Raw genomic sequence first — 13,156 nt, 5'->3', positions numbered from 1 at the left:
TTAAGATGATTTTGTGTTGCTGTTAAAAAAATGAATAAAAACAGGAGTCCTTTATAAGTAGATTAATAACTAGTTATGTACTTAGAGAAGATTGTCAACAAAATATATGCCTCCTCTATGATTTGGCCTGAGATAATATTCACAACTTCTATTTTTGTTATCCCTGTTCATACATCCCCTTCTCTTTTTCTTCTCACTTTATTTTTCCACCTCTCTGTCTTTACTTTGTGCTATGTCTTCCGCTTGAGTTGTAGAACTTTTTTATTGTGAAACAATCACAAATTTACAGTAACACATGTACAGTACAAAAAATTAACTTTTTTCCTGAACCATTTGAAAATAAGTTACTGGCCTGATGCCCCATCACTCTACAAATGTCTTCTCCTACATAATCACAATACAGCCAACAAGATCAGGATGTTAACACTGGGACATTACTACCCTCTAATTCTAGAACCCATTCAGGTTTTGTGAGTTGTCCTGCTAGTGTCCTTCGTAGCAGAAGGATCATAGTTTAGAATTATTTGTTACATATAATTGGTATTCTCTTTTTTTTTTTAATATTGGCACCTGCGCTAACAACTCTTGCCAATCTTCTTTTTTTTTATGCTTTTTCTCCCCAAATGCCCCCAGTACATAGTTGTATGTATATTTTAGTTGTGGGTCCTTCTAGTTGTGGCATGTGGGACGCCACCTCAGCATGGCCTGACAAACGGTGCTGTCTCCGTGCCCAGGATCTGAACTGGCAAACCCTGGGCCGCAGAAGAGGAGCGCACGAACTTAACCACTCAGCCACAGGGCCGGCCCCTGTTATTCTCTTTAAGTCTGGAATATTTCCTCAGTTTTTCTTTGATTGTCATGATCTTAACACAGCATGTTTCTCATTAGCCTTTTTTTTTTTTTTTTGAGGAAGATTAGCCCTGAGCTAACATCTGGTGCCAGTCCTCTTCCTTTTTGCTGAGGAAGACTGGCCCTGAGCTAACATCTGTGCCCATCTTTCTCCAATTTGTATGTGGGATGACTACCAGCATGGCTTTCAAGCAGTGCCATGTCTGTACCCGGGATCTGAACTGGCGAACCCCAGGCCGCTGAAGCAGAACGTCTGAACTTAACCACTGCGCCACTGGACCGGCCCCTCTCATTAGCTTTTTAATTAATTAAATTCTTTTTTTTGTAAGGAAGATTGGCCCTGAGCTAACGTCTTTTACCAATCTTCCTCTTTTTGCTTGAGGAAGATTGTTGCTGAGCTAACATCTGTGCCAGTCTTCCTCTGTTTTGTGTGTGGGATGCTGCCTCAGCCTGGCTTGATGAGCGGTGTGTAGGTCCATGCCCCAGATCTGAACCCCTGAACCCTGGGCCGCCAAAGTGGAGTGCGTGAACTTAACTACTATGCCATCGGGTCGACCCCATAATTAATGAATATTTTTATGGAGCCATGGTTTCTGATACTATTCAGTAGGTTCTGATCTGTTACTATCATTATTTATTTTGATGCTTAGGGTGTCTTTGGTATGACTGGTAGGATCCCCTAAAGCTGACTTTTGTGTTCTTCAACCACTTCCTTGCCTAGTGGCACAACAAGATGTTGTAGTGCTTATCTTCTGCTTTCTCTGCCCCAGCCCTGGAATTAGCCGTATCTCTAAGAAGCCCTGGTTCTTCTTAGTGGAGAATGGTATTTAGTGCTGAGTGTGCTCATCTCTTTTGAGCCATCACTGCTTCCAAGCCTTCTCAGTAGATGGAGCTATGGAGTATGTGTATTCGTCGATACACGCATATACTCACACACGTTTACATCTGTATTTCCATATCTGTCTATGTAATTTGATAACCATGAGTTCACATTAATACCTTTGTTTCCAATCAAAAACATAGTTTTCACTCTCTCTTTCCATATTTTAATTCCCTTTTCTGACAGTGAAAAACCTAGCTCCGATTCTCCTTCCTGTGTTTATTTATTTGGCCAATGCCTCTGTATACAACCAATCTCTCATTGCCCCTGGCCCCCAGCCCCCTGCGTGAATGCCCTCCTCATCCCGTGGGCTCTCACTCCATGCCAGGCTGTTCTCACATGAAGATGCCCACCTCAGGCTTTGACACTCTGCTCTGGGCTGCCACGGCTCTCTCCTTTTCCAGCACAAAATCCAGTCCTGTTGCATTTAGTTGTCATGTCTTTTTAGTTTCCTTTAATCAGGAGTAGTTCCTCAGCCTTTTTGGTCATTCATGACATTGACATTTTTGTAATATAGATCAGTTATTTTATAGGATGTTCTTCAATTTTCATGAATTTACTCATTAATTTTTGCCATCTCCAGTAACTTTTGTTCTCTCTTCCAGTTGAGGTTAGTCTCCCACTTCTTAGGTTCTGTACTGATTTTTACTATTTGTATGCATGCCTTATTTACCCTGCAAAACATGAAGCTCTTGAAGACAGGTTCTCTTTCTTAGTCATCTTCTAAATCTCGTTGCACTTAGCACTTTCTGACATATGTGTACATTGGATGAATAAAGGAAAACAATAAAATAATGTACTGTTTAACATAGAACAATTTGTTCCATAGTGCTCCTTATTTTATAAAATAAATCTTCTCTAAAGGGCAAGTCGTTTTTTCTAGAGTAACATTTAAAAATTTTTCTGTGGCTTTGATTTGGGGAACCACTGATCAGCTGAACCCTATGTAGAGACTCCTAACTTAAATTTGAAAACCTCAGATTAATTTTAGAGGATTATTCCATCAAAAATAAAATGTTAAAAACCTACTGTTTATCATGTAAGGTTCCAGGCCCCAAAAATGAGGTCTCTCTCAGCCTTAGTCCTCTCACAGAGCAGACTCAGTATATGCATTCACTGGGATCAAACAGTCACCCGCGTGCACTTACATGTAGTCCTCAAGCCCCTTTGTAAAAACCAGAGGGTATAGGAGAGTGGTTCCCAAAGTGCAGTCCTGCGACCAGCAGTCTCAGCATCGTTTGAGAACTTGGTAGAAACATAAATTCTCAGGCACCATCTCCGGACCTACGGTAATAAGAAACGCAGAGGGTGGAGCTCATCCGTTTGTGCTGCAATAAGCCCTTCAGAGATTCTGATGCTTTCCAAGGACCCAGAGCTAGGGCTTCCCAACCAAAGCACCCAGCTGTGCCATGCATGAGTCAAGGATGAGCCAAGGTACTGACCGGTGGCCGGGGGTGGCTTTAGCTTCAAGAAGCCTTGTCTGTTTAGCCCCTTGTAACATACACGTGATTTTCTAAATGTTCTATTATGTGAGAAAAGTTAGGAAGTCGGATCTAGACAACTCCCCTCATGATTCTCCATTAAGTGCTTTCTTAGAACGACTTGGGCCGTACATTTTTTTCTTAGCTTTATGCCTTTTTATTGGAATAGGTTTTTGTAATATCTCAGGAATATTACCTGCTTTTTTTATTGTTTGCTTATGCCTTTGTCTTTTGGATTTTTATAGCGGATAAAGCCATGAAACAAGTATATATTCAATTGGAGACATGCGTGTATCATTTTTTAACTGCCTTTTTTGTTGTCTAGGGAGTTCCAATTAGACTTGAAGTTGGGCCACGTGATATGAAGAGCTGTCAGTTTGTAGCTGTCAGACGGGATACAGGAGAAAAGCTGACAGTTGCTGAAAATGAGGCTGAGACTAAACTTCAAGCTATTCTGGAAGACATCCATGTTAACCTTTTTACAAAGTTAGTTCCTTTGAATTGCTTGTGTCTCTCATCTTCAAATCCTACTCACAAAGTTTGAGATCTCTACTGAGGGATTCGTTGATTGCCCCAACTGGAAGTAATCTTTCCCTCTGAACTCGCATGGTTCTTAATTTGCCTTTCTCTTTGTGTTTTTGACTTGTATTCTTATTTTTCTAAGTGCTTTCTGCTCCTTACTAGGTTTGCGGTGATGGACTGTCTGTCCCATAGATTAATTTGGGTTAATTTTAGATCCAGCCTTTTATGACATACAAATTTGAAGGATTAAGGCCTTGATTCTCACCTGTTGGATACACATTAGCTATACCTGGGAAGCTTTAAAAAAAGATACTGGTGCCTGGGCCCTCCCCGGAGATGTTAATTTAATTGGTCTAGAGTGGGCCTGGCACCAACAGTATTAAAGCTCCCCAGGTGATTATGGTGTGCAGCCAAGGGCAGGAACCTCCGGACTGGCTGAGGGTGAGGAGGTGCCTCAGGGCTGCCCTGACCTTTGGAGAATGGTCTTTTAGCATCACAGATGTTAAGACAGGTGCTAGAAGATTGGTGGCACATGTGTGATGCCTTATTTTTTTTTCTGATACAACTGAAGCAGAGAGGAAGGCCCACTGCCACTGGGGATGGAGGCTCCATTTGGGGGAGGGTAGTGCCTGCATTTTATTTATTCATTTATCTTCTAATACCTTGTGCCTAAATCATATTTGGCTTCAATAAGTCTTCCATTTGAGGGGTGAACTAGTTTTAGCCTTGGCTTTGGTGCTTCTTATGTGTATTTAGGCAAGTTGTTTTGCTGCTCTTGCCTTGCTTGCCCTAAAATGGGTATCGTAATAAATTACGATAGTAGTTAGTAGTATAGATATATACTACTATATCTATATACATAGATAGTAATAAATTACCTAGTAGTAAGGGGTTACCGCAAGGATAATGCATTTGAAGTTCTTCTGAACTCAGAACAGGTAATACTGTCAGAGATGAAAGGTTAGAAAGCTACCTCTCCTTATTGCTGCCATTCAAATAGTGCAGTGGTTTTTTTCTTCCACGGGTTCTCTTCAGAGTCAGTTCAGAACTTTGGGAACAGACACATGCCTGTGCCTCATACCTGGAGGCTCTGACATTAGTTTTAAGATAGTTCTGGTTATTGGTGGTGTTAAAATGCTGTCTTTGTGATTCACATGCTCACTTGTGCTTAGAAAACCACTGCTTTAGTGGCTGAAAAGCAGCTTTTGTGTTGATGTTTTTGTTAAGTAAATTTGTTAATGTAAATTGCATAAGGGTGCGACTTTTTCCCACCTTAAGGCGTAAGCTTGGTAAGCGGTGTATTCCTTTCTCTGGATCTCATTGGCTGTAACTTAGTCACATGGGCTCATCTCACTATGAAAAGGTCAAAGAAGGGGCAACAGATTTGGTGGGGAGCTAGAGGTTGTTGGCACAGAGTTAACATGGTCTTAGCCCTGAGATTCAGAAAAGAAAAATACGCCTTCTCTTTCTTGGTCACCACCCGTGAGTGGGCCTTCTGTAGTGTGTGACTTTGAATGTGGAAGAGGATAATATTTATTTCCATTTCTAAAACCTGAGGTTCTTACAAAAGAATTACATGGTTTATGAAAATAGCTCGAATAATGTATATTTGTGTTTTTTATTTTCAAAGCATTTTCATGCCATTGTGTTTGATTCTCACAGCAATCTTACATGGTAATTAAACTTAAGTATTTTTCCAGTTTTGTGGAAGGGAAAACTAAGACCAGAGTGGTTTAAAAATAACCCAGACTCTCATAGGTAGTAAGTGGTGTGGCCAGGAATGGAATGTTGGTGAACAGAGGTTTAACAGCAATAAAAAAAGTCGTGATTCCCTGTTGTGTGCTTGGCAAAGTCCCCACTCGTGTAGTGTTCACGGTAACGCAATGAATAGTTAACTCAGACGCACTGAACGTTGCTGCTAGCGACAAAGCCGAAATTCAAATTGAGTTCTTCTCACTTCCAGTTTGTTTTTTCGTTAAATTATACATATATTTTTTTAAAACTTTGTCGTATTAGTAAGAAAAAATATGTATTTTTAAATTATTTTTTGACAGGGCTTCTGAAGACCTTAAGACTCATATGGTTGTGGCTAATACGATGGAAGACTTTCAGAAGGTGTTAGATTCTGGAAAGGTAAGAGACTTCTGAGAAGTTTTGAATATAAAAATATTTCAATAAATGGCATTTTAAGACTCATTGAGCTTATGCCTGTATTAATCCCCTTTTCAAGGCCAGTCTCACAGAAGGATTATATATGGCTCAGCATTCTCTACTCTTTTTTTTTTCCCCCACTGGCTTTCCTTGAGCATTAGAACGTTATATCACTTTTGGATAACACTGTGAACTAATTATGTAAAAGCTTTCTCATGCCTGATAAGCTGGCAAAACAACATTCATTCTGTATGACCCCTAGTGTTTTCATTATTGGAAATTTTCATTTTGTTTTTTACAGCTCCACATAAGTTCCTTAAGTAAGCGTTGTTTAGCTTTAGAAATGTAATGTGCAGATTCCTAAAATAAGGTTAAAAGTCCATTTCTTTCAATTCTCTGACCATATATACTAACCCAAATGTTAATTGGTTGAACTTTCTGAATAATAAGGGGGAAAGTATTGCTCATGTATAAACCTGTTTTTCAGAATGAGTGGGTAGTTCTGGCTCCTTAAAACTACGTAGGTTTTTCTCCATTGGAAAACTTTTAGAAATAATCAACAACTACAGCAAAGTTGCAGGATATGAAATCAACTTACATAAATTAGTAGCATTTCTGTACTCTAATAACGAACTAACAGAAAAAGAACTCAGGAACACAATACCATTCACAATTACAACAAAAAGAATAAAATACCTCAGGGTGAATTTAACTAAGGAGGTGAAGGACCTATACAATGAAAACTACATGGCTTTCCTGAAAGAAATGGATGAGGACATAAGAGATGGGAAGACATTCCATGTACATGGATTGGAAGAGTAAACATAGTTAAAATGTCCATACTACCTAAAGCAATCTACAGATTCAACGCTATCCCAATTAGAATCCCAATGACATTGATTGGAGCAACAAAAGACCCCGAATTGCTAAAGAAATCCTGAGAAAAAAGAACAAAGGTGGACGCATCACAATCCCTGACTTCAAAACATAATACAAAGCTACAGTAATCAAAACAGCATGGTACTGGTACAAAAACAGGTGCACAGATCAATGGAACAGAATTGAAAGCCCAGAAATAAAATGACACATCTAGGGAGCTAATCTTTGACAAAGGAGCTAAGGGCATACAATGGAGAAAAGAAAGTCTTTTCAACAAATGGTGCTAGGAAAACTGGAAAGCCGCATGTAAAAGAATGAAAACCATTCTTTTTCACCATTTACAAAAATAAACTCTAAATGGATCAAAGACCTAAAGGTAAGACCTGAAACCATAAGGCTTCTAGAGGAAAATGTAGGCAGTACACTCTTTGACATCAGTATCAAAAGGATCTTTTCAGACACCATGTCTTCTCAGAGAAGGGAAACAATAGAAAGAATAAACAAATGGGACCTCATCACACTAAAGAGCTTCTTCAAGGCAAGGGAAAACAGGATTGAAATAAAAAAACAACCCACTAACTGGGAAAAAATATTTGCAAGTCATATATTTGACAAAGGGTTAATCTCCATAATGTATAAAGGACTCACACAACTCAACAACAAAAAATCAAACAACCCAATCAAAAAATGGGCAGAGGACATGAACAGACATTTCTCCAAAGAAGATATGTGGATGGCCAATAGGCACATGAAAAGATGTTCATCATCACTGATCATCAGGGAAATGCAAATCAAAACTACACTAAGATATCACCTTACACCCATTAGAATGGCAAAAATAACCAAAACAAAAAGTAAAGTGTTGGAGAGATTGTGGAGAAAAAGGATCCCTCATACACTGCTGGTGGGAGTGCAAACTGGTGTAGCCACTATGGAAAACAGTATAGAGATTTCTCAAAAAATTAAAAATAGAAATACCATATGACCTAGCCATCCCACTACTGGGTATCTAGCCAAAGAACTTGAAGTCAGCAATTCCAAAAGTCCCATGCACCCCTATGTTCACTGCAGCATTATTTACAATAGCTGAGATGTGGAAGCAACCTAAGTGCCCATCAACTGATGACTGGATAAAGAAGATACGGTGTGTGTGTGTGTGTGTGTACACACACACACACACACAATGGAATATTACTTAGCCATAAAAAAGAACAAAATCATCCCATTCACAACAACATGGGTGGACCTTGAGGGTATTATGTTAAGTGAAATAAGCCAGATAGAGAAGGACAACCTGTATGACTCCACTCATAGGTGGAATTTAAACATATAGACAAAAGAATAGATGAGTGGCAACCGGGGGGGGGGGGGTGGGCACGAAGGGTGAAGGGGTGCACCTACAATATGACTGACAAACAATAATATACAACTGATATTTCACAAGATTGTAAACTATCATAAACTCAATAAAAGAACTACATAGGTTTTTCTGATTAGGTGGTTAATGGCTCTTAAGATTTTATCAGCTTTATGTGTTGTGCGTATACAGATGTTAATAGTGGAAACTTTTAATTTTGATAAGAGGTCCTGACTTGCAAAATTATTAATCACTGGAGTGAATCACCTGTGAACTTTAGTATTCTGGTGTACATGTTTGATTATACAATCAGTCCTGTGTCCCCAGGTTATAAATGAGAAAACCATGGCCCAAAGTCTAAATGAATTACTCCAAGTTATAGAGAAGCAGGCTTGGTACTAGAATTTAGGTCTTTCTTCTGACTCTGTTTAATGTACTTTTTGCTGTATCTTTCTTCTTTTTCTTCTTTTTAAATTCATGCTGAGAGTATAAGGCAAAGTTTTAATTGGTTGTGGTTATAACCTCTTATTATATCTCTTATTGCATGAGCTGGAAAAATGTTAATCTCTCTGGCTCTCAGTTTATTAATCTGCAAAATGAGTACAAAGTAGATAATCTCAAGGTCCCCTTCAGATCCATAATTCTTCAGTATTTAGCCTTTTATTATTCTTGATTTATTGCCGTTGTAATCTTCAGCCTTTCTGCTTTCCATGTTTGTCACTTGATTCAAACTATGTGCTGCTAATAGAAAGCTAGAGAAGAGAGAGTCATCTGATGCAGTGTATTATTTTCCTTTCACTGTAATTTATTTATGATTATTTAATTTTTGTCCCATTAATTACTGAATTTTAAAATTTCCTTTATTATAGAAATATGGTAGTCACTTTTGCAGTACAGTCTATTAAAGACTGCATAAGAGTTAATAAATCAACAGAGTAGCTGTTAGTTAATCCATTGCTTTCAAAGAAATGAATCTCAGCAGATACTAATGGAATCGTATTGTTTATTCTAATATTAGATAAGATACTGGAGAGATTTCAACCTCTCTTCTAAAGCAGAATGTAGTATTTTAGTTCTATGTCCAAAGAACACGTAGACACCAAAGCAAATTTTGTTTCTTGTGTTGAGTAGTTAGTTCCATCCCCTGTCACACCTCATGTTGGTCAGCTTAAATGTGTTGACTGACCATCAAGTAACCTTTGAGGCTGTTGTAAATAAAATTGTATTTACTAGGAGAGGAGAAGGAGGAAAAGATCTTTGGAACTTGAATGTAGGTGAAAGTTTGATTTTTTTTTTTTTTTTTTACTCTCCCTTATTGGTATAAATGAAAAAAAAGTGTTTTATGTCTGATTTATGTGACTTGATTTTAGTAGATTTTTCAATGGGGATGATCTTAATTAAATGAAAAGTAAATGTTATTTATATATAATATATACTTTTTACTGTTGACATACATTACTAATTTGTTAGTCACTATGATTTTTGAGTATTGATATTTCTCATCAACATTTTCTGCTACAGAATTCAAGATATTATATATTGCAAAAGATTGTGTTTTTAAAACACAGATATAGAAATAAAAAAAAGTAACAAGTTAAAAATCTTTCCCATGGCTGAATAAATAGCCTAAAAATGCATACTGTCCTTTCATATTAATGAATTCATGCATAAATACTCAGAAATTTCAGGTCTTAGCTTTACTTTGAAGCTAGAAAGAAGTAAAACATACTTTACAAAATTAACATTTTTTTCAAAATTAACATGAGTTCACGTACATTTAATAATAACTTTAGTTGAATTTGTTCTCATGCTACACCGTTTAACATTTAAAATTTTAAAAATTACTGTTTTAAAAATGCCTTCTCAAGGCTTTGTCAGTTTTTTTAGAGAAAAAGAAAAGATTGTTTACTGTAAAAGTTGTTAAAGTTATAAAAACTATAGCCATAAGTGTTGGGAGTTAATAAAAGTAAAATTTCCTAAGCAACCAAATTTATTACCCAAAGTCATTCTTTGTAATTGTCTTAATATTTTTATCATTGCATAATTAGAGACAGTGATTAAAGTTTTTCCTCTATTCTGTCTTTGTCATGAATTTTAAATAGTAGTTTATGAATGTACATTTTTTTCATGTTTTTTGTTTGTATAAATGCTAATGATTTACCAAGTTTCAATACAGGGAAGTAACTGTGTGTTATTTCGGCTCGTATCTCTAGATTTTTATCAGTTTTGGGAATTAGGCTAACACATTTTGCCGAATGAACATAAGCAATGTAGATAACTAACGCTTCCTCACCTTGCAGTAAGGTTCACCTGATGAATTCCTTGTTTTTTTGTAATTTCCTAATCTCTGTTTACTTTCGCTTTACGAGAGAAACCTTTTGAAATGCCTTTAACCAAATCCCAAGTGCAAGGAAGGGTTTGCAGGAAGGACTCAGGTAGAGCATAGAATGCGTGACTGGGAATCAGAAGTTGATGAGGAAGCTGGATAACTTTCTAGCTGTTTCCAAACTAGCATTTCTGATGTATGGAGATTATCCACACCTTTGATTTCCCCAAAACTAACATTGATCTCCAGGAATTTTTTATAGGACTATTACATAATTGTTATTATAGACAAACCTCACTTTGAGATAGACATGCAATGAGAAATTTAGGATTCACAACTGAGAGAAATCTTAATTCTCATCTAGTCCAACATCCACATTTTACAATAGAAAAGTCAGTGCTGGAGGTTTTCAGATAGGCAGTGAATTTCAAAATTAGAATAAAATTCCAGGTGTCCTGTTTCAGCCTGTAATTCTATATGATCTACGAAAGAAAATCTGAGAGGTGGTTTTTTCCAATAGAAAATGATTTTTGACTTTCAAATATCCTTGGACTTTAAAAATGATTCACTTATAAAATGTTAAAAAAAAAAGTGAGGCATAAAGTGAGGTTTGCCTGATCGTTAATTGTGTTAACAACAGTTTAAAAATTAGTTTACTCTTCGTCACCTCCCCTCGCCTCCTGATGAGCATTTAGCAAAGTAGAGCAGGGAGTAGTTCAGATTCATAGGCGGGAGGTGCAACTGGAGTCTGGATGCAGGTCAGCTCACCCTTTGTTCTTTCTCTCAGGTGCTGTGTGGTAGCCAATATCTTAGGGCATTTAAGTATATGACGAGGCTGTCTTTGACAGTTGTGTCCTGGTGTTTTATGGTATGTGAGTTTTGGATAGTGGAAAAACATTCTTTCCCATCCCTTGCACCTCTGAGCCAAGTTCCCAGCAGGTTCGCAAAGGTACCATGGCCTGAAAAAGGCTGGGGGATCTATCCTCTTTGCTTGTAAGTTTAATAGAGACCTCAAGTGTTCCTTTTATAGAATAGAAGGAGTTACAAATACTGAATATTTTTCCTTTTCTTATTAGATTGCTCAGATTCCATTCTGTGGGGAAATTGACTGTGAAGACTGGATCAAAAAGACCACTGCCAGGTGAATAGAATTAGCGGATAGAACTTGCGAGGTATTGCAATGAAAAAGTATAGAAATATACAGCATCAATGAACGGACTTCTTATTTGTGTTTAATTGTAGGGATCAAGATCTTGAACCTGGTGCTCCATCCATGGGAGCTAAAAGCCTCTGCATCCCCTTCAAACCACTGTGTGAGCTGCAGCCTGGAGCCAGATGCGTCTGTGGCAAGAACCCTGCCAAGTTCTACACCTTGTTTGGTCGCAGTTACTAAGGGATAAAACAAAACCCCAGCTCCTACCCTCCTCTCTTTTTAAGAAATTGATACTACTATCTTCCCAGATATATCTAGACTGTTTTTTTGATTTTTTAAATAAAAGTTCTAAACAGAGGTCACGTGAAACAAACACCTATTCTTATGCCTAAATTAACAGTAGAATAAGACTTTTCTGTGAACAACCCCAGTAATAAATATCATGAACTGATACTGTTTTATGCTTTCCTTTGTTTCTCAAATACCTGAATTATTACTACAATGACCTTCCTACAAAGAGATGAAGGTAACTGAAGCCTAGGGAATTGTGCTGAATCTAAGCATCCCTCATGTTTCAGACCTTGAACCACCAATGATCTTGTGTCTCATATGTTGAAGTACTTCCTTTCCGTAACTCCTGCTGAATCTAAGATTGCCATAAATCTTTCTCTTTAAAAAATTAAACAAAACCACAAATGGACCAAAAAAAAAAGGCTTTGCCTTGAAACCCCTCTCCCTCTCATTACTACTAGTTGCTGTGGGGTCTTCAAAAAACAAGTCACGGTTTCTGAAAGAGCGACCAGCCTTCCTTGCTCCTTCTTAGTTGGCGCTCTTCCTTACCCTCCTGCTTCCCCCACCCACCGCTCTTCCCTGAGATCATTAATGCCCCTTCTGACCAAAGCTGACTTCCTAGTTCTTGTCTTACGGTGCCACTCTGTGGCTATAAAAAGTTTCTCTCTTTAATAAAATTACTCCTGTAACTTGCCCTCCTCCCTCTCTGACTCTTGTTCTCAATTATGTGTCTTTCACTGGCTTTTCCTCCTTGGCCCGCTTCTGAGACGTTGGTGTACTAAACTTCCAGACTTGGCCCCCTTCTCAGGCTGCCTGATGAGCCTCCTCTAATCCCGTGGTTTTAAATTGCATTCATAGGATGATGACTCCAGCATTTTTATCACTAGGTCTGAGCTCTAAACCTCTATTCCAACTACAAACTGAATTCTCTTGAGTGTTCCATCAACGTTTCACGTCATCCTGTCCCCCAAATCTCATTTCTTTCTCCACTTCCAGACCTGCTCTTCCTACAGTATTCCCGCCTGAAAGATTAGCATTACCAAAATGTACCCAGAAACCTGAGAGTTGTCCTAGTCAGCCCCTCCAACACACTGCCATCCACGTGCACTTGGCCAGCAAAGCATATGCTGTTGCCTCTCCTGTCTCGTGGGCCTTGCCTTTCACAGGGCTCTGGATTGCCTTCATACCTGTTACCTCTTGTGCTGAGTACTGTCATCTGCATGTTTCTACAAGTGTGTTTTTTCCTAACGTGCAATTTATTAAGATA

General features: G+C 38.1%; 1 protein-coding gene across 1 annotated transcript in view; it reads left to right on the top strand.

Moving 5' to 3' along the window:
- The window catches only part of EPRS1 (glutamyl-prolyl-tRNA synthetase 1), a 71,903-nt gene extending 59,854 nt beyond the window's left edge, over window positions 1-12,049 (top strand). Inside the window, exons 29-32 of the mRNA XM_014840024.3 lie at window positions 3,536-3,696; window positions 5,787-5,865; window positions 11,522-11,586; window positions 11,688-12,049. Coding sequence (XP_014695510.1) covers window positions 3,536-3,696; window positions 5,787-5,865; window positions 11,522-11,586; window positions 11,688-11,838 — 456 coding nt within the window. The 3' untranslated portion in view covers window positions 11,839-12,049. The remainder of the gene's footprint in view (window positions 1-3,535; window positions 3,697-5,786; window positions 5,866-11,521; window positions 11,587-11,687) is intronic.
- Window positions 12,050-13,156: the final 1,107 nt, after the last annotated feature.

Source organism: Equus asinus, chromosome 30 (genome assembly GCF_041296235.1).
Source record: "Equus asinus isolate D_3611 breed Donkey chromosome 30, EquAss-T2T_v2, whole genome shotgun sequence".
NCBI classification, from domain to species: Eukaryota; Metazoa; Chordata; class Mammalia; order Perissodactyla; family Equidae; genus Equus; species Equus asinus.
The sequence above is the reverse complement of the archived record's forward strand: the minus strand, read 5'-3'. Positions and strand labels throughout refer to the sequence as shown.